The 21,276-nt window shown below is 40.2% G+C and overlaps 2 protein-coding genes and 1 long non-coding RNA gene across 4 annotated transcripts in view; 1 reads left to right on the top strand and 2 right to left on the bottom strand.

The window, feature by feature from the left end:
* Positions 1 to 196: 196 nt before the first annotated feature.
* LOC103482029 (bone morphogenetic protein 2) lies at positions 197 to 2,477 on the top strand. Of its 2 annotated transcripts, XM_008437941.2 has the most exons (5): positions 197 to 496; positions 720 to 859; positions 1,476 to 1,592; positions 1,729 to 1,903; positions 1,985 to 2,477. In XM_008437941.2, the coding sequence occupies exons 1-5, from the start codon at positions 241 to 243 to the stop codon at positions 2,374 to 2,376; spliced, it is 1,080 nt and encodes a 359-aa protein (XP_008436163.1). In that variant the 5' UTR covers positions 197 to 240; the 3' UTR covers positions 2,377 to 2,477. The 2 variants fall into 2 exon arrangements, with proteins under 2 accessions (XP_008436163.1, XP_008436162.1); XM_008437940.2 differs by having other exon boundaries at positions 1,729 to 2,477.
* The window catches only part of LOC108167289 (uncharacterized), a 74,203-nt gene continuing 53,313 nt past the window's right edge, over positions 387 to 21,276 (bottom strand). Inside the window, exons 2-3 of the long non-coding RNA XR_001777649.1 lie at positions 18,444 to 18,558; positions 387 to 459 (exon numbers count right to left, since the gene is read on the bottom strand). This is a non-coding gene — a long non-coding RNA (uncharacterized LOC108167289). The remainder of the gene's footprint in view (positions 460 to 18,443; positions 18,559 to 21,276) is intronic.
* LOC108167288 (uncharacterized) lies at positions 4,073 to 14,627 on the bottom strand. The gene is made up of 3 exons (XM_017310893.1): positions 14,492 to 14,627; positions 14,304 to 14,405; positions 4,073 to 11,365 (listed from the first exon to the last, which is right to left on the bottom strand). Exon 3 carries the CDS (start codon positions 11,237 to 11,239, stop codon positions 5,150 to 5,152), a length of 6,090 nt encoding a protein of 2,029 aa, XP_017166382.1. The 5' UTR covers positions 11,240 to 11,365; positions 14,304 to 14,405; positions 14,492 to 14,627; the 3' UTR covers positions 4,073 to 5,149.

Raw genomic sequence — 21,276 nt, 5'->3', positions numbered from 1 at the left:
AAACTAGAGATTAACGGGAAATGAGTCATTTGTTTATTTATTAATTGTTGAATTGTTTTCACCTTCTCTTTGTCTTTCCTCTTCCGTCATCAATGAGGACCCAATGCCCAACCCCCCACCCCCCGCTGTTTGCAGAATACAGGGCCAGCCTGTGCCCCCATCCCCTCTCCTCTCCCCCTCACCTCATCACCCGTCCTCCCCGCAGCGCAGGTGCCGGGGCTCAGTCCACTCTGCTTGACAATGCCAGCAGGAGCTCTGCGCCTCTCCCTCTGCCTCCTCCTCGCCGCCCTCCACCTGAGCTGCGTCCCCGGCGGGGCTCTGGATGAGGCGCCCTTCGAGCTGAAGGATTTCCCCCGAGCTCCTGCGTTTTCTCCGCACAAGAAGGCGCCGCAGTTCATGCTGGATCTGTTCAACGCCGTGTCCGTGGCCGACGGGGCGCACAGAAGCCAGAAGGAGATTCTGGAGGGGAACACGGTGCGCAGTTTTCAGGACAAAGGTGAGCGGAGACACATTTATTACAACTTTATTGCATTTTATAGATTTACAGGGGGGTATGCATTTTTTTATTAATAAGGAAGATTTTTGCGCTGAAAGGCACAGATGTCAGTGCGTAAATCTTCGGGGAAAGGAACAATTACGCACGGACATGCGTCTATTTGACTTGATTTTCTGGAGCAAATGTAGCCAATCATGTTCCTTCTGTTTTCTGTGGCCTGCAGGACACACCGGGCAGAGGATCCACTTTTTCAACTTGTCCTCTCTGGGCAGAGAGGAGAAAATGATCAAAGCTGAATTCCGCTGGTTCCGAAAGAAACACAAGTTCTACCTCGGAAACTCCTATGGGCCTCATTTCTATAAGGTGACTCTTAAAAGTCACCTTTATTCTTTATTTGACATGGCTAAATGTGCAGAATATACTCCAAACTTTTATTTAATATGCAACACATGTCATTTAAAAAGTCAACTTTTGATACTTCGTCACAGTGTAGTTTAGTAAAATAGTAAATATTTCTGGTGATCATGATTTACAGCCATTCAGCAAAAATGTTTTATTTGTTTTTGCTTACAGGTAATGAAAACATGACATTAGAATATTACATCAAGGCTATAAAAAAAAACTTTAAAAAGTCATGTGGGCTTAAAGAAAATTATGCTACATACCTGCTTAACGTTTACTTTCAAAACAAAGTTTTGATCTGACAAGACTCATTGGGACTAATCGTTTATTGAATATATATGGAAAGTTAAGTGAAAGGAAAAAGTGAGACAAGAACACATTGAATTGATTCAGAATTCCTAGGACTAGGAATTGCAGTGATCATTCAAACTGATTTTTTTTACCACACTTCTACTGTCATAGCAACCAGAGCTTCCTCAACACCTGAGCAAATACAGTAATTTATGCCAAAGTAGCCCCAAAAAACGCGTTGATAGAAGTATTTCTTCAGCGAACGTTGCTGCGTTTTCTCGTCCAGGTGGGAGTATACGAGGTTCCAGACAGCAGACTGAAAGCCCAGAGAGGAAACCTCATCACGTCCAGGCTGGTGCCCCTCTACACACAGGGATGGGAGGTTTTCAATGTCACTCAGATGGTAGGAGAAAATGTTCACAGTAGAGATTCACCGGTCAGATATTAATATCGATGATGACAAAAATTCTAGGTCAGGTATCGGTGACGTTGTGTCCGATCCAACAGACTTGGACCAATCTTGTTTTGGTGAATATCAGGTGTCTAAATGGATCCAGAAGAGTCAGGAGAACAACGGCATCCTGGTGGTGACGACGTTCCCCTCCAGTGACTGGATGAACTCTGAATCCAAGCAGCTCCAGTTGACAGACACGAGTGCCTACCTGGTCGTTTTCTCAGACGACGGGAGGATGGAAGCGAACCGGTCATACCTGGGTAAGTCGATATGGGGCGAGAGCCTGAGACCAATTCAACTCCGTTGCCATGCTAACGGTTTCCATCCTCCTGGAACGGCAGCGTCCGAGTCTCTGGACCACCTCAGCAGGAGGAGACGCGCGTCCTCAGACTTCCCTCCCCGCGGTCGCCCCCAGTCCTGCCGGCGCGTGCCCCTCTTCGTGGACTTTGACGAGATCGGCTGGTCGGGTTGGATCATCTCTCCGCGCGGCTACAACGCCTACCACTGCAAAGGCTCCTGCCCGTTCCCGCTGGGCGTGGGCCTGAGGGCCACCAACCACGCCACGGTGCGCTCCATCATGCACGCGCTCAAGCTGCCCGGGGAGGACTTGGGCGCCCCCTGCTGCGTGCCCGACAGACTGCAGTCCATCAGCTTGCTGTACTTTGACGATGAGGAGAACGTGGTTCTGAAGCAGTACGACGACATGGTGGCGCTCAGCTGCGGCTGCCACTGACCCGGTTTGGCTCTGAGACATGATTAGAACTGATGATTAGAGCTGGTTAGAACATGTTTCCTTGTATATGTTTAAATATTGATTTATTTTAAGAAATAAAAGATTCCTTAACTATTAACCCAAACATTCTCTGGTGTTGTGAAAAACGGTTAGTGGGCAAACCGCTTTAGGGTCGATGAATCTATTGTACTCAGAATGGTTTGATAAACCAACGTTTTTCAAAGTTGGAGTTGCCAAGGGGCCCCAGAGGGGCCTCAGAAAGCTACAGGGAAGATGAAGAAGAAAAAAAAAGAAATAAAAATGGATCCAGTACATTTGTGTATATTCCTTAAGCTAACTTGGCAAACGCAAAATGGAAAAGTCTCTGTAAAGAAAAAGAGCAAAGGAAGCGTCCACCAGCTTTGCTTTGCTGCTGCAATAAAACACTAAGAACTCAGACGCTCCAGGTAAGAAGCAGCACAAACATGATGCTGTATTCACTAATCCAGTGATTCCCAACCCTGGTCCTCAAGCCACACATATTTTAGAGGTTTCCCTGCTTTAATGTCCTTGATTCAGCTGATTGCAGTTCAACAAATGCCTAATCAGGAATCAATTGAAATCAGCTGGACTGAAGGAAGGCAATACAAGAAAAAAACCTTCTAAAAGTTGATGTTTGGTATATTATCTTAGCATTGTCGGGGCATTTGCAAAGAGAATGTGAGATTAAATACAATAAATTATTATTTAATGTACATAAAATAATAGTTATGTTAACTTAAATTGGAATTACAGTTTGACAGTTGAGAAGCATTTAATTGTTACATCTGTAGGAGTATGAAGAAATTTTCAGCAATAGCTTCACGTTTATCATGTTATGCACTTAAACATTGTTTATAGATCAAATTCCCTGTCAGCATAACTTTAAAGAAGTGGCTGTGTTTTCCTTTTATATTTTTTTTTATAACTTAAAATGAATAATCAGCAATCAAAGCTGACTTATTGTACACCATTTTAGTCGTTACAGATCTTATTTGATGTTGCATGGAAAGACATTGATCACTATGTAGTTTTAGTTCTCAACATGTGTCTGGTTTTGTATTTAGTTTGTATATTTCCAGGAGAGTTGGAGTCTTTACACATTGTGGACAGTAGGTGGCATTGTAGAGTCGTACCTTGAACACCTGTACGTTACAACACACAAAGCAAAAGCCTGAAGGACAACCACATATTTTGTGCTGAATGGGCACAAAACGTTGGATGTACTACTTTAACTTGCTTTGTTGACCCAGTTATTAAATGTGAATCAGTACAACTGGATACATCTCAACTTGTGAGCCATCACTTTTAGAATACTTGATGGATCCAGTTGAACTGGAGTGAATAATTTGATTTGTATAAAGTTTTTTTTTTTGAAGATACACAGTCTTCACATTTTTACAAATAAAACTCCAAAAGTAAAGAGCATTTGTATTTAAAGCTCAATACTTGGTTGAACCACCTTTTGAGGGTATTTTGAGGGTATTTTTCTAGCAACTTTTCACAAATATAGACTAAATTCTTTCCCCATGTCAAAAGTATGGCACTTGTTCAGCAAAACATTTCTAAATTATTAAAATTTAACTGATGCTATTGCAAAAAAAAGTAATACAAACCTAAGAAAAAGAAGCAAAATTATTGAAACGTATTTGTAGTGAAATAAAGAGTCCAGCTGAACTCTGTTGAAAACAGTTGTTTATTTCATTGGAATGGATCACAGACACAAGACAGCTCTGCTCGACTAGCTGAGAAAAATGCAAATGCAAAAAAAAAAACTTGCACCAATTCTTCTGCACATCTGAAAAACAATCCGTGAATGCAAAGTTCAAACTTTTCCAATAACAACTGGAATTTGTGGCGTTCGAAATACATTCAGCAGATGGCTAATTAAACACACGCAAAATGTCTTAAAAAGTGTTATTGTGTGGATGTTAACAGTCAAACTCAGCAGTATGAAAATTTTGTTTTGCTATTTTAAGTGTTGAATGGATTCAAGTAAGTTTAATGGTAAAGGGTTTCAACTTATCAGGCGAAAATAGAAAGGCAACAAAATTACCACGTAAGAAAACAAAACCCACTACACCTGAAAAGAAGTGACGATTTATGACTACTTCTGTAGTGTATTACAAACTTTCAGCATTTACAAAATATAAACATCTCGCCTTGAAGCATGTCTTTGCTGTTTAAACAGCAATATATTTACATCAATATGTCGGTTTTTCCTTACCAGATGCTGCTCATTTCAACATGAGTTTATATTTTTACATTGGCAAACAGAAACAAGCGAGCCAAAAGTTGATATTTCTTCTAAATATGTACTTGACTCAGACTCACTCCTCTATACAGGTGCTGCAGAGGCTGAGGTGCAGTCAGAAAGCAAGGACACATTCTGTCCTGCATTAGCAAAAATTGAGGTCAACCAAAGTCAAAGAACAAAGACATGAGCATAAAAAGTTCATACCATTAGCATTTATTCCTCCATGAAGGCTCCAAGAACATTCATGGGTGAATAACTGGCATTGTAACACTGCATTGGTGGTGTGCTTTGCATTTGAAGGCTCATTTTTGTGGTGTTTTTAGGTGAAGTTACTACTGAAATATAAAAAAAAATTGGGTAGAAAACATTTGGAAACTGTAGGAAACCTAAAGTAAAAGAAGTTAAGATCCGTTGAAAAAGGTTAAACCATGACAGAACATCACAAGAATAACTCCTAGAATGCAACAAACACCACAATGAAGTGAAACAACGGCCACATCAGCAGGGACAGTCCAGCTCTTCTGTCCCCAAGAACTCCCCTAACATCAGTTCCTGTTGACCATAGGCTGACTCTAGGTATGGATGTCCCTCTTTAATATGCATTTTCCTTCCCCTTTCCTGGTGCCTCTGCTCTAACCCATTTGGTTCCACAAGCGTTGCTTGGATTTTGGCTTTCGGAGCCATGGGGGACAGAGGAACTGGCACAAAGCTGTGGTAAACGACCAGTGGTGAAGTCAGGACCTCTACGTGGGGCGCTTGAGGAACACCACCATCTGGCGGCTGGACTGGCAGCTGTACATAGCTTCCTGTACCGGGATCAAAGAAGGTTTTCGTCTTGACTTGTACTGGCAGGTCAACAAAGAAGTACTGCCCTGAGTTTGGATCCTGAAGGAGCTTTCGTTGGGTCATAGGGATGGACTGCGTGAGAATGGCGTGTTCCATGCTAGACTGACGAGAAAACTGGCTGGTTTGGCTTGACTGGCGAGACAGAGGCGGAATCTCAGTGCTGTATGCATCAATACTTTGACTTCTCCTCAAGGGGACACCTCTGCTCTGCTTGTCGGCGGCTCTGCCTCTCTGTTGAAGCTCATGCATGATGGATTTCTCAATGCGCTGATTCCTGGGTTCAAGCTTTTCGCTGGCTGGGATATCAGCACTAAGCCTATGCTCTACTTTACCTCCCAGGTACCTATCAATGCTCTGTGATCGATTGAAAGGCCTGTCTGACACGGGCCTGTCACTGATGTGAGCTTTGTACACTGGCACATTACTGATGACGCTGTCACTGCTGTAATCTCTGTGTTCTGACTTCTCTCGAGGATGTCTGTTGGCGCTCCGACCTTGTCTTTCCGATGCTGGATTGGGTCGTTCATCAGTTCTTTGGCTGTTCCCTTCCACTGAATCCTGACTCTTCCTTCGAGTCCTGTTTGTTTCTACTTTGTTTTGATTGTGGTTCTCATTGTGGGATTCGCGCTGGGGATTGCTGTCATTTCTGTGGTTATTTGAATTATGACGACTGCCATCTTTGTGCTTTTTATCACTATTCCTGCCAGTTTTAGCATTGCCACTGCTTTTGTGCTCTGATTTATCATTCCTCACCTTTTCAGCTTTGTGTTTGCTTTGAGATGACTTTTGTGATGATTTCTGGGTCTCTTCCTTCTTCATCCTTCTGTTTGTTAGTTTAATGGCTTTTTGAACCGCTTTTTCAGATTTTGGCAAGACTGCTGGAGGTTTGGGCAGCCCAGTTTGACTGTCATTACCACTGGAAATGAATCCTGATTGCTCACTGATGTCCTTTGTCATTTCACTCTCTTCAAGAACTTTAGCATTTGTCACTGCATCATCAGTTGGGTCAGCAGTACTAGTTGGTAAACTCTCAATATCTTCAGATGATGGAGTCACCCTGGAAAACCTTTCTTCTTCCTGTGGGATTAGTAGAGAATTCCCAACTTGGGATGTCCTGGGGCTTTCGTTTTGGATATCTGAGGACACTGTCAAGAACTGTGGTGATTTGCTTGCTGAAATCTCTATAGGTTTAAAGTCTTCAGGTGGAGTTATGATGATATTGTTGGCAGAAATGTAATTTACCAGTGAGAGCTCAGGGTTTTCCCTTGACTGATTTAACTCTTTGTCTATTTTGTCTGATACACTGTTACTACCTCTTGGAGACCAGGGTAGTACATGTTTCTTTGTCTTGCTATTAAAACTGTTGTCTTTGACTTTGAACAAGGCCGGGATTCCCAAAGTTGGAGAAAAAGTACTGGAAGATGATGTAGTTGAATTGCTTTCTTCATTGCCAAGTCTTTCATCTGTGATGACAATGTTTTTATCCATGCTATCCATATGCTGTAGCTCTGGTTGGTTTTGTGTGGACTTCAACCGTTTATTCATGCCTTCCAGCTCGCTTTCGTGATCGCTTAAGCAACAGTAACCCACCCCACCTCCATTCGAATTGCTTCGTTGTCCCAGTTCAATCACCTCCTCCACCTCAGCTGGTGAGTTCTCTAAAGAGTGGAAGACATTTGACTCAGTCTCTGTGGTTCTGTGCAGAGTACTTTCCACAGAGAAGTAGGACGACTTGGAGGACAAGCTCGCTTGATCAGGTGGGCTCTGTGCAACACTGACACTTTTTATCAGCAGCAAGGGTGATATAATGTTTCTGGGGATTTCACCAAGTTCTTCTGCATCTATAGTTACATCCTCCCTAGTTGTTTTGAAATGTTCATCTGGTTTGAAGTTTTTGATCAGATCGTCATTGTGTTTAATTAAATAGTCTGGTTTCAAGGGGGCTTTTCGTTTCACCTTGCAGGATTCCTGAGTGTTAGCATGACTTCCAGCTGTGACTTCCCTTTTTGGACTAGTGTTAATCACTGCATTGTTAACTAACCCATATGTAAATGCCACTGCTGCGGTGTTTTTTACCTCGTCCTCCCTCTCTTTTAAAGAGGTTTCTCTCTGACTAGGTAGAGCTTCCTCAGTATCTGCGCTTACATATATTTTAGGGCCTGTCTTGATGTCACATGACTGCTCTTCACTCCTTTCAAAATGTTCATTTTTATCATAGCCACCCACCAGATCTTTGTCACTTGTTGCCCTCCCATCTCCTCTACTAACTCCTTTTTTGCTCCTTGGTGGAACAGGAGGAGCATTTAAACCTTTGTTTTTCCTGTCATTTATCAAGTATTCCCTGCCGTCTTTACACACCTGCCCTGCTGTTTCTGGTAAACTGACATTGCAATTATGAGCATAATTATCAACTAACTTTTCCCCAACATCTTTATCTTTAACTTTTAAGCGTAAATGTTGGTCATTTCCTGCTTTGTTTACATCCAGTAGAGCTTCCCTACTTCCTAATCCGAGGGTCTCAGCAGGTCTAGGTTGGTTTGTTACTCTTAAATCCCCTAATCTCTGTTTTCTGTTTTTCTCCTGAAGTGGAGAAGTACTGTTATTCTTTTCTTCTCTTGGTCTAGTCATATAGTCTTTACAAGCTTTACCATCCTGTAACCATGTTTCACAACCTTCATCTAGAATGTTGTTTTCAGATGCTACAACTGCTTCCTGCTCTGTACATGTATTCCTTCTCTCCCGCTCTGAGATTATCTCCTCAAGAGCCATTTTAGCTTTGTCATAATTATCATTTAGAAGTACTTTGTTCACAACAACGTTACTGTCTACCTTTGTGAAGACCTCCTGCTTGCTCTGCTCCTTCTCTGCAAATATTTTTCTCTTAGCCGACGTGTTTCCTCTCATCGATAGCATACCTCTCTTAATGTTACGAAGCTCCCTGGAGATCAAGTTGTTTTTAACCTTTGCCTCCTCGTCAATGTTAAAAACCTCTTGTTTGTTTGTCACATTCTCAAGCATGCGATCACCAAGTCGTGCTCTTTCCAGCTCTTTCAAAGCCTGAAAATCGTTAAAAATATGCTCGCTATCTCTTATGTCTCCTACTGACTTTACTTCGACATCCGCCTCCATTTTTGCATTCACGTTCAAGTTGCTCTCCTTTGCTTGCTCGTCATCTGTCAATGTGCATCTCTGATGTTTGATAAAATTGTTCTGTCTGGATGAGAAGACATGCTTAGGTTTGCCTTGTTTATGGACAGGTTCATGTTCTTTATTTGGTAAATCTGGTTTTGCATCTACCAAATCACTATTAGAAGCTTTGTCAGCATAACGTCTTCGCTGCTTGTCAGGAGACAAGCAGAGCTGCAGATCTGATTTAGTAAAAGTTCTTTTTGGTACTGGTGGAGGCTCTTTGCTTATGTTGCTACTTTTGCTAACCAGTGTTGTATCAGATGGTTCATTTAGCAATAACCCATAGTTGTTTTCTGTTACCAAACTATCCCTCCCTCTTTCAAAGGGCTCTTTAGAAACTCTCTGATCCCTTTCCTTCTGCCTCATTACATCTGCGTCTGGTATCTGCTTGCTGTTGCTGTCTGAATGACTTGCTGATCGAGCTTTATTTTTGGCTGCATTAATTGCTTCCTTTGCGGCTCTGATTACATTTGTTGTACTAATGGTTTGGCCACCTGTGTTGTCTTCCTGTGAAGCCAGCTGAACTGCAAAGTCCTTTGTATCTTTCACTGGCCATTCAGTTTTCTCTGGGACATTTGGCTGTGTTTTCTCCCCTGATGATAGCCCCCCTCTCTCCAGTATGTGGGGTGAAATTATGGGTGAATAATCTTTGATGACATTTAAAGTACTTGGTGAAAGCCCTGTGTTTGTTGGCAGTGCATTTGGAGAAAGCTCTCTGTTTTTTGCATTAATCATTAAATCAGCGTTGGTCGAAACGTTGTTGCTTGGGGGCACTTGCAGATATTTCAGATCACTGTCAACAGGATTGGCTTTCTTGTACAAATTCAGGGATGGATAGTTTTGCTTTTTTGCCATTGGACTCTTGTTCTTCTTTGAGGACAGAAATGATGAAATAGAGTTCTCCTCTCCAAGATTGCTATTGTCAGCATCACATTTAGTCTGCAGTAAATTTGCCAACAAATAGTCATCTGATAAAGGCTTGTCACTGCAATGCCCTGTAAATTCAACATTTGATGGGGATACAATATGTTCCAAAACAGAGCCGCTAACTGTCTGCCCATCTTTGGCCGGTGTACTTAAGCCAGAGCCACTGCCTTCAGAAGGAGGATGATTCGCATTATCTGAGGGTGGAGAATGGACGCCACCTTCAGAAAGTTCCAGAGTTTTGAATTTATGTGGGCTGTATCGACTCTTCACCCTCTTCCTGTTATCCTTCAAGTTAAAGAGGATGCTCGATGCGAGCGATTTGTAGGTTTCTCGCTTGACCGGAGGTTCAGGAGTCACTTTGGCCTCAGAGTGAGGCCTGCTCAGAAGGTCGAGGACAGAGGGTGAGAGAACTGCCTGGAGGATTTCTGAAGTTTCTGTTGGCTGTCTGGAGGGAATGACGGGAGTCATCAGCTGACAGATGCTAAATGGTGTAGAGGCTGAAGAGCTTGCTTCCTGAATCGCCTTCACTTCCACAGATTCAGTGTCCTTTTTGACCACCAAAATGTTTTCATTCATTGGTTTTGAATTACTTTCTTGAGGTGGTTTTCGAAGTTGATTTGCTGGGATCACACTTTTTGCCCTGGGGCCATTGCGTCTCCATGGGGCAGCAGTCTTATCCCCTCCATCTGAGGAGCACCTCTTCTCAGCCAGAGGGGCCGCAGGCTTTGGCAGGACTTTTGGTGGAGGAGGGGCTGGGCTGGGTTCAGGAACTTTGGCGGTGGATGGCTCAACTCTTACTTTCTGGCATGACTGTACCTCCTCCGTATGCAGGATCTCTGATGTATGTGCCTCAGTCAGCTCCTTATAAAAGGGCAAGTCATACCACTTAGGAACATTGTCAGCACAGAGAATATCGGTGACTGTGCTGTCTTGGCCAAAGGGGTACCGATTCAAATCTGTCCATGTTTGGAAAGGACTAAACTCGCTGTGGAGGAAAAAGTTTTTTATGTTCAGTTTTCTAAGCTTTGCTGTGGATTTAGCATTTTTAATCTTTGTCATATTCCCAGATGAAAGATTGACACCCTTGCATTTTTTATTAGAAGAACCACAACCAGACTTATTGTTCTCATAATGTCTATTGGTGAGACTAGTGTGATAGTCAGAGGAGAATTCTGAAAGCTCTCTTTCTATGCTGCGAAGTGCCGATTTATCCCACGATTCACCATTACAGTCTGTCATTCCTCCATTCCTTTCCTCTGTGACGCTTAGCACCTTGAGGAAGGACGACATGTGGGATATGTCATCCTGCTGCTGCTGTTTGCAGGGCTGAGCATCGTCTTTATCCTGTTTGTGTTGTCCTGCTTTTTTAGATTCCTTATGTGGGTTCTTTTTAAAAGGCTCCCCTGCTAAAGGCTTGAGGCAGCTGTACGGCGAGTATCCATACAAAAATTCGTCGTTGTACACTGCATCATCCCCGACGCAGAGACTACGGAAGGCCCTGTCGGTCAGGGTGCTGACCTCTCGATCCGTCTCGTCCATAAACAAGTCCGTGAAGCCGTTGGGGAAGCGATGGTGTAGCATGCTTCCCATCCGGTGGTTTACGTGTCGCTTTTCCACGCAACTCATGGTGTCAGCAAGTTTCTTGCTATTTTTTCATCACCAGTCTTGTGTCCTGTGTTGCTGCTGCAGCTCAGTGGGTCTTTCCCTTCAGCTCACACCAACATCAGGGAACTCTCGGGATCTGTCCTTCACCTACAAAGAAGCCACAATAAGCAATGTCAGTAAGGCAATGCATATTACAGGGTAAGCAGTGAGAACCTCGAAAAACTCATGTAATGAACCAATCGAGCATTACAGTATGATCAGTATTGACTAATCTGTGGCTATGCTCCATCAAACTGCAATTGTGCACCAACACTTTTTTTTGCAAACATATCCACATTAATGCACCATTGTTTGCTTCCCACATGCATCCATGAGCCTGCAGTCGATCACTGGTCATAATGCTATGCCTGATCTTAATATTTTGAATGAATCTAAAGGGATTTAATCTGCCGTTGCACTAATAACCTTTATGTACACAGCATGTGGTGGCCTGGACCAAGCTGGAGCTATGCAGGCAGCAGACAAACACTTCAAAACATGCACTTGGCTATTTTAAGCAATGTGTGCTTCAAGCTGTTAGCACCAACTGACCTGCTGTTTCACTCAAAGAAATATAGTTTTGCTCCATTTACAGGTAACATTTAAAAAATAAATAAATGAACTTGATCCATATCATTTAAAAAAAAATGCAGCTGCATCCCATATGTACGATTCTTTTTTATCAGGAAGGTTTAAGTCTGAGAAGCTAACATCCGGATTATTGCAAAGAAATGCAATACTATTAAAATGTCCAGCAGTTAAGCTGTAGCATGTGGCACAGGAAATGAGACACAATTAATTAAAAATCTCAGTCTACCTCAGCAACAGCTGCTCTACTGTATCTCGCTCTAGCTACCCTGAGTTCTCAGAATAGTTCAGTAACCCATTTATACCTCCTGACCTGAGAGCCTGCCACTCACATAAAACCTAAGGCTTCAACCACTCATGCAAACATCTCTTAAAAGAAAATGACTTTGACCAAATGAATAGTGAATCTTGCTGTTTGAAATATAATGAAACACAAGAAAACAAAAGCATTATGTCTAGAAATGTTCACATTCACTTTGATGGATGGCCTGATGAAAGACAAATTATTGCTGAATATACACTTTCCTTTGTAAACAACTTTAAGGACATGCTCAGATTTATTCAAAGCGAATTTCTGTCAAGTTGTTTCCTAACCTAAAGTATGAAGACGTGTTTTTAGGGGGCAGTGAGTTTGTAGAAAAGTAGATAAATCATTGAGTCATCGGGAAACTAACACATTTTTATTTATTTTTTTCATAAATTTAGCCTTCAGAAAATCTTAGCCGAAAATTCTTATAGCTCTGCGATTCAACTCTTATTTGTGGTACTTTTCTAAGCTGAATGAATGGTGGGAGGCTTCTAATAAAGACAGACTAGTTGATTTTATCAACTGAAATTGAAAAACTTGGTGCCTGCTTGTGCAGGCACCAATATTGTTTGGAAGCTATCAACACTAAATCACAATTGGATGCATCCAGCAATCCAAACTAACAGAACTGTAGTTACATGCAACCTATTCGGTTGAAAAAAAACCCTGGAATAACCTTAACAGTCTCCTGTGAAGGTTTACATTTCATATCCATTATAATTGTCCTGCAAGTGATGGATTTAAACATTTTCAGTGAAGTTGTTTGAAATGACTAAAGTTAGCTTATCTGGGGAATGACTTTGACTAATGTTTAGCCTTCAAACACTTTGCAGTTGTTTAGCTGAGGAAAAAAGCAGCAAACTTAGCAAAAGCCTTTTGTTAATTTGTAGTTACAGTGGACGCCTGCCTATTTGCGGATTAGTATTCATGAATTCACCTATTTGCTGATTTTCAGTGGTATGCGACTAATTTATTCATGAGAAATGCACCTAATATTTTGTTTAAGAACATATCTAAAAGTTTTGAGAGGAAATGCAGTTTGGGAAGCTAACGGCGTAATGCTATTTGACATGCCATTGGCTGGCGTTTTGGGAGTTATTTAGTTTCCTTAGCACTGCTACTCTGGAGTGAAAATAAGGAAGACTATTAATGTTAGCTTCTGCAATAGTGCTAAGACAGATTCTATGTGTAGCATTGCATTGTATTCAATAATATAGCATTGTGCTCAACAGAGATAAGCATTTTCAATTTGAGCTGTATCAATTGCTAAAATTAGCTTCCATAACTACCAGCAAACTTTCCATTGCTCTGAAGTTGTTTACCTGAGAAAACTGACACAGACTTAATGGTTTCTTTTTAAATATAAGTGTTTTATTGTTTGATAATATACAGTGTACCCCATGGAGATGAATGTATAATGTGAGTTGTTTTTATTGCTAAAATGAGAACAGTGTCAATTAAGCTGGCAGTTAGCTTGTCATGGCTCTGAAGTGTTTTGCCCTGAATAGCAAACAATTTAACAGTCTCTTGTTAAATTGTAGTAATTTAATATAAATAAAATGGAATTGCTTCCCATAAACATTTTTAACTTAGTTTTAATCACTAAAATTAGCTTTAATTGCTCAAACATATTGTCCATTTAGCTAGCAGTTAGCTTTCCACCACTCTGGGGATTTCTACACATTTCTACAAACTCGGTTAAGAGAACTATTACTAATTTATTTTTTCATAATATCCAGACAGCTCAATTCACCAGGTAAAAGTCTCAAGACCTTATTGACTTCACTGTATCTAAGGCCAGACTTACTGAATATTTTGGCTTTCTAGGACCTCTTGGTTGCCAGCAGCCTTCTACCTCTCATAACTAGATATCAGTTAGCAGCCACGGTACTTTCCCAGCATCTGCTTGTGTATTTATACTCACAAACGGAGATGGCCAAACTAACTGTACTGTACAAAGACTCAAACTATAAAGCGTAGACATTCTTTTTCATTGTAGATATTACATTATGGGTGAAATGAATAAGACAACATGTCTGTTTAGTGGTTTAAAAGTAAGAAAACGCATGAGTGATTAGCCAAAACACTATGAAAGGTTCAGTGTCGGCCATTTATCACATTTTAAATAATTTAATTTGAGTTCTTCCTTACCTTGGTGATGGGTGTGTCATGCTCACAGCAAGAGGTCTACCCACACTAATGTACGGTTAAGAACAAATCCCCAGAGTTAAGTCCAGCAATCCAGAGCAGCACCTGTAGCCAATACTCCAGTTAGTAATTCCTCATCACTAACTTTCTCTAAAGTTATGTGTTTAAGATCTAGGACAAAGAAAACTCACCTCAGTGAGTCAAGCCCCTGGATCCATGTTCAAATGCGCTGGTGTGCCCGGCCTGCTCAGCGCGAGCTCACAAGATACCAAAATAGACGCAAGTCAGCGTGGCCAAACTGAGCAGCAGCACAGGACCCGGCTTGATGCCTCTCATTGGAATAACCAGTAGGTGTCGAGTGGCAGGGTAAGACGGGCCAGCCGCCATGAAATGGACACTGTCATTGGTTATTTTTGTAACCGAGCATTCAGATCTGATTGGTTCTTGTATCGATCTTCCTTCTCTTTACTGTCTGGTACCTTTGAAAACAAGACTTGTCATAGAAGAGGAGGGAATTACTAGTTTGGACAATATATAGTGGCTGGAGGGTGAACTTAGCTGGTTACAACACTGGCTTATATTTAGCTGCCAACTTCTATTGCCTGAGTCACTCAAAGAAACGTTTGAGTGTTTGATATTGCACATTGCCTCATAAAAGTCCAGATTAGACATGCTGGGTGCAAACGTCTGCTGACTGACATAATCAAGGCAGGGCTGGACTCATTCTTGTTGCTCAAGCTCTGTTTACAAGGCCGTGATGTGGAAATGTGTGACCGGATAGTCTAGTTTTAGGACTGATGCAGCTGTTGTTGCTGTGTGATTATCCTGAAACTTAGGAGGGGTGTTGTGTTGACTTATTGTGCCTCGTGGAAAGATAATATATGTGATTTATGTAACGGATCATCTCTGCGCATTCCGAAAGCAGAGATGTTTTTATTTCTCCAACCTCTACTGTGTGGCTCAATGCAAGTGTTAAAGCCATTAACAGCTTTATGTTTATTAAAGCCAATAAAGTTGTTTTTCCCACTTTTCCCACATTATTAATGTGCAAACACTACGAATGTCGCTTCAACCTCAGTAAAATGATACAGAAAATGGTCTTCAGGTTTTTCCCATAACCCATTAAATAACGTAACATTTCTATGCATTTGTCCTTGTAATGATGATGATTGGACATTTTCTTACCACATGCACAGCAGTTTCACAAACTTATGCTTCCTGTAAAAACGTCTATGAAAAACCACTCTGTAGCCATAAAAACTATCAAAACATCGAATAGTAAATAATGCAGTTCTATGGTATTTATGGAAGTGGGGGAGGAGGTTTGGATTGAAGCACAATCATGTATTGGAGTGACCCAGTCAAAGTCCAGACTGAAATCCAACTGATAGTCTGACTTTAAACACTTCATCCAAGCTTGGGCAAAAACATTCTGTCTCCAGATGCAAACAGCTGATAGATATGCTATAAAAATGGTGAATATGAATGCATGAGATGGTCATTTGCACAAAATCTAGAAAACCAGGCTAGATTATTTTCTCTTCACAATTATATGCTAATATTTATTGCTATGTCAGATAAAATCCCAATAAAACACATCGAAGGTCGTGGTTCCAACAAGACAAAGTGTGAAAAGAAATAAAAGGTGTAAATACTTTTGCAGGGCGCTGTGTGTGTTTTTGATGTGCCACATGCTGGACAGCAGACTTCCCCTTTTTGTCATGGCCTAAATAGACGATGATGTTCTGTGAAGTCAAAGTGTGAAGAAGTAGGTCAGTGTAGAAGTGAAACCGTGTGAACCTTGTGAATGAGGACCTTTAGGGATGTAGCACAGATGCTATCTTCTTTGTTGAAGTAACTCGCGATGCTGGTGTTCAGCATTTGTAAAGGAAGTTAGTTTGTACTGCTGTGTCTGGAGTTTGCAATAATTGAAACTAACCAAAGCTGACGAGGCAATTAGCAAAGATCAAGGCTCGTTTATCAGATTAAAATTTGATTTAAAGCTGCAGAATGCAACTTTTATAGATGTGTAAAAAAAAAACATTAATAGAATATGTTTTTTACATCTCTATTAAAACTGCCTCCATATTGTCACAGTTTGCTATAAGGCAGATAATCTGTGAAAAAATCGTTCTCTAACCTTGGGCTGCATCTGGAAAAATGCACCGCTCCAGAGCAAAAACAGCCAATCAGAGTCAGGGGGAGGGTCTTAGCGCTACCAATCAACCACATGTATGCACTGCTAATTGCGCTAATAGTGGAGAAACAACTTGCTGTTGGAGGAAGTTGTGGGGGAGGGAGGATGAGCAGCACCACATGAGATTGTGACTGACAGCTCTAAGACCCGCCTCCAGGCTCTGATTGGTTGTTTCCCATTACCAAAAGGAGGACTGGGTGAAGGTAAAGTAGCTGAACATTTTTTCACATATCTGTCTTATAACATTCTGTTACACAGTTTCAACAAATATGTAAAAAATAAAAATAAAAAAAAGCTATTTTTCTATTTTTTACAAGTTACCTACTGCAGTTTTTCTTATTGGTCTGATGTGATGAAATCTTAACTTTCAGCAGCTCAGAAAAACTTGAAAGATGAAAAGGTATTTTAGCACTTTTCACTGATCTGATGGTTGAATAACCTAAATAACAGATTAAAAACAATTTTTTTTATAAATAATATAAATAATAAATATATTTGTTGTTGAGCTCATATGTTGATTTATTAAATAATTTAGCAGCAAAGGGGGTTTGTTGATTTTTTTATCATCATGGTTTTCTATTCAAATACATGTAACTGTGATTAATTAATTATAAACCCTGCATCTTAATTTACTAGAGATAAACAGTAAATACAATACCAAGTTTACAAATGATGATTTAATTTATTAACAGAAAAAAATCCCAAATGAAACTAAACTGGCTCTACATGGGAAAAAGTAATCACTAAATGATGATTTAGCTGATTAAAATAATTTGGAAAGTTGTGTTTGCTTTCCATAGCAATAGTTTATTGCAGTACCTGTGCAATCATGACATTGTTTTTTTAGTGGTTGATTTTAATATTTTCTTTGACGATCTGAAACGTTGGAGTGAAAAAAGGTCAAAAACAGAAGACGCTTGAAATGAGTAAATACTTTTTCGAAGCACTGTGGTTAAAACCCACATCTGTCCACATGCTGCATAAGTGAAGATAGAGAGAAAATATTGTACGCTGAGCGCAGAGTTTAGGACATAATCATTTAATCAGCAAAGCGTTGAAACCACAAAACACAGGAAGCTGCAAGTCTTTTGTAAGAAAGTGTCAGAGCTGTTTGAGAAGTCAGTAAGCGCAGCAGAAACACCCGGAGATGAGGACAGTTCAGTTCCCTGGGTGCATGCCAGCCGTAATCAAAGCTTTCCTGATTACTGGTGAGTATAACGGACGCCTCGTTTTCCTCTGGTGAAAAAGGTGCAACACTTTTAGAACACAAAACAAAACAAAACTACAAATTGGCGAGTCAGGGTGACAACAGCAAGTTGTCATCCTGACAAGTCAAGAGTCTTGTCAAGAGTCTAGAACTAACTTGGAGAGGTCACAAAGAAATTAGAACCTTGAATTGCAAATGATGTCTTTTTGCAACAGATTGGATTTAAATTATTTTAGAACCTTGTAACTAAGATACACACTAAAAACCCTCAAACTGAAAAGGAGGAACTCTTCTTTGACACTGATGTAATGGCAAACTCTGTTAAAGTCTGTACTCCGAGATAGAAAGGCCAGCAGAAAGAAAATACCAAAATAAAATATTTTAGGTGGTCTCTGGTTAGCATTAGCATATTGTTGGTTGCCAAAAGAAGGACTGAGCGCTTTAATAATTATTTTATTTGATATATTCTACACAATACTAGAATAAACATGGTTATATTCCCAAGGTAAAATGTAGGTTGGTGTATCGGTCACACACTAATGTTCGTTGCATTTTTGTGGTAAATCATCAAAACCAGAAGTCTTTTTACTTCCATGTTACAATTCTAGAAATTTTTATTCATAGATTATTTTTTTACAAAGTGCCTCAAATGTTTGTGTGTTTAAAAATAGACATGTCAAAAAGCATTTATACCCTTCTCAGTAGTTACTGACCTTCAACAGGTTTCTAAAAGACTTACCATTGGTGATAAACTCCAAGTCTTTGCGGTTGGAAGGTCTCTTTGTCAACACACAGGTACTTAACTCCCAACACAGGTTTTCAATCAGACTCAAGTCAAGGCTTCGCCTGGGCTGCTGCAAAAAGGAAGAGAAATATTGGTTAAATGTAAAGATTATTGTAAACTATTACTATGATAGCTAAGCAGTGATGATCCGCTTTTCATCTTTATCACACTTAAAAATAATTGAATTTGCTTCGTCAGGAGTTAGCAGCTGGTGATATGGAGGGTGAAGCTCCTGACATGGTTCTAAAACAAACAACAGCTAAGCTGATGTATGTTTGTTAGCTATGAAGGTTAGGAAAACAGCAGCCATCTTAGCTCACATTTTTTGAATGTATTAAACAAAAATTATTTAATTTTGATGGACGAAAATAATTTTGTAGTTTGGTTAACGTGTTGTAATGAATTACAACTTAGATGAGGTTTAGATCTGTTTTTAACCAAAGTCAGTTAGCGACTTCAGCTTCAAACATGTGATGCAGCCAGATCAAAAGATTATTTCAGCCAAGTGTGAAAAACAACACTTAAGATAATGAGGGATTTTGATGGATAAATTATCTGTAAAATACACAAAAATGTGGGTTGTTTGAGTATTTTGGTTCGTTTCCAGGTTTCCATTTTTGGTCATTTCCTTGTTTTTTCCTTACTTCCTGCATATTTAGTTATTCCTTATACTTAGCTTATTTATTCCTTCTCTTCCTTTATTGTATTTTTGTTGGTTATTGTTCATTTCCTGCCCAGCTCATTTAAAGTTTTACATTAAATACATCAGCCTGCCTGCCTGGTCTCACCTCACAGCCTGTTTCTAATTTGCCACCAGTTGTTTGTCAAGTCATCAAGCTCCTCACTGTCAGTCACACTCTGCTGGACTCCTCTGTTCATTTCCACCGTTTTCTCTTTATTTCCTGGTTTATCTTGTCCTGCCTGATCTTTTGCCTGATCCCAGTGAGCCTAGTTATAAGTTCATAATTATTATTAAAAGAACTTCACTTCACCAGTGGATGCCTGTTCCGCCTTCATTTGGGTCCGACCACAAAATGACGACAGTACTGAATGTTGAGTAATGAACACTGCATTATGTTAACTGTGCTTGCCACCACTATTTTGTGTTCAGCTTTTCTTTCATTTTGTACATTATACTTTCAATCTCAGTGAAAAATATTTACCCCATTAAAAATGCCCTGTTTTTTTAGGGAGGGATTTGACACTTAAATGTTTCAGATCATCACACTAATTGTAAAATCAGACAGACATAACCTGAGTAAATCCAAAAAGCAGTTCTCAATTGAATACATTTATTAAGAAAAGCTATCTAAATCAATATTTTAGTGAATGCAATAAAAGATGAGTGAAAACTAGGGCAGGGATTTTAACGCTTTAATTTTGATGAATTTATTCCATACCCTTTAACATGTCAAAAAAATTTCACATGGAAAATAGCTTTTATTTTTGATTTTTAAATAAGGGTTCCAGCCGGAACCTTTGTATTAACTCGTTTCTGGAACGCACATAAATCCGATGCACAAAAGCACCATGCACACAGCTTGATTCATTTTTTTTATTTTTATTGAATCCCATGGCTCGTGAAAAGAACATAATTAGAAAATAAACTGTGAACAATAGTTCACAGCATGTATTCAAACAACCCAAAGCGTTAGAGTACCAATTATATGCTATTTACTTGATATCTGAAAGACACAACTAGCTCAGCAGACACTGTATCTTGTATTAAATAGTTTTTCTATTCTATTGTTGAGAAATCAGGCCTTGGTGTGTCTTGTAACACAGTGAATTAGCGTTGTGGTGTAAGGGGTCAGTACAAAAGCATTGGGAGTAAATGTGTTTGACTGCTTGGTGTCCGTGTTAGACACGACCCATTATGTAAGAGGTCACACCCTGGCCACTGGAAACTTTATCTGACACTCTGAAGGCACTCAGCATGTCGAGCTGATGTGACTGAACTGATTTTTATTTTTTTTATAAATAGGAACAAGTTACTGCCGCTCACTTTCATGTGGTTTAGATTTGATGTGTCTTCCATACAGTAACGACTCATACAGCAAAAATTAAGAGTAAGAAGCGTGGCGAGGTTCGGGCTGTGACAGATCTCCTTACTGAGCATTTCTGCACTGTTTTAGCAGCGCAGTTCCCACAGCACCACTCCACCTATTTTGGCTCCAGCTGGGGGATCGAGTGCTTGGCTGATGGGTGCCATAAATTTTAGTTTTCCTCCTCTGCCCTCGGTGTCCTCAGCTAGATTAGCTAGCAATGACAGCTGACCAGAACTCACTCAAGATTTATAAAATCAAAACACACACAAAAAAAACAACCTAAGCAGAATTTTATTCAGCAAAGTCAGCAATTTTTGGTTGTTTGGGGCATCGTGCAAAGTTTGTGTTGTAGTTTTTCTTTTTGTTACTCGATTATAATTTGACATCCAGTAAGACTGAGGCAGCAAAGTTGCAGAAGTGAGTAATACTGCCAAATATTGGGAGGTAGCAGTCACTTAAAACCCAATGTTTTTGACAAATTTTTAAGAAAAATTTGCAATAAGTTCACAATTATGCATTAGCACAATAAAATGTGGGAATCCGTTGATTTTGCGTAAATTCCCATGACCATGAAATCACAAAAAACTGGAACGCCTGACTATTGAATCTAGAAACATTTCATGCAGTAGGCTCTTTGTGTTACCAGTGGTGCCCCCAAAAGGGGTACAGCGGGTGCCATGGCCCCACTAAAGAAATACTGGCCACCCCATTGAATTTAAAAAATAATGAAATATTTCAAA

Source organism: Poecilia reticulata, linkage group LG19, assembly GCF_000633615.1.
Source record: "Poecilia reticulata strain Guanapo linkage group LG19, Guppy_female_1.0+MT, whole genome shotgun sequence".
In the NCBI taxonomy this organism is placed as follows: Eukaryota; Metazoa; Chordata; class Actinopteri; order Cyprinodontiformes; family Poeciliidae; genus Poecilia; species Poecilia reticulata.
The sequence above is the reverse complement of the archived record's forward strand: the minus strand, read 5'-3'. Positions and strand labels throughout refer to the sequence as shown.

Excerpts from the sequence above, each read along its gene's own strand:
- LOC103482029 (XM_008437940.2), top strand. The coding sequence starts at position 241 with ATGCCAGCAGGAGCTCTGCGCCTCTCCCTCTGCCTCCTCCTCGCCGCC. Across the intron at positions 860-1,475 it reads ATGGGCCTCATTTCTATAAG|GTGGGAGTATACGAGGTTCC; the intron begins GTGACTCTTAAA and ends TTTCTCGTCCAG. Across the intron at positions 1,593-1,728 it reads TTTTCAATGTCACTCAGATG|GTGTCTAAATGGATCCAGAA; the intron begins GTAGGAGAAAAT and ends GGTGAATATCAG.
- LOC108167288 (XM_017310893.1), bottom strand. The coding sequence starts at position 11,239 with ATGAGTTGCGTGGAAAAGCGACACGTAAACCACCGGATGGGAAGCATG.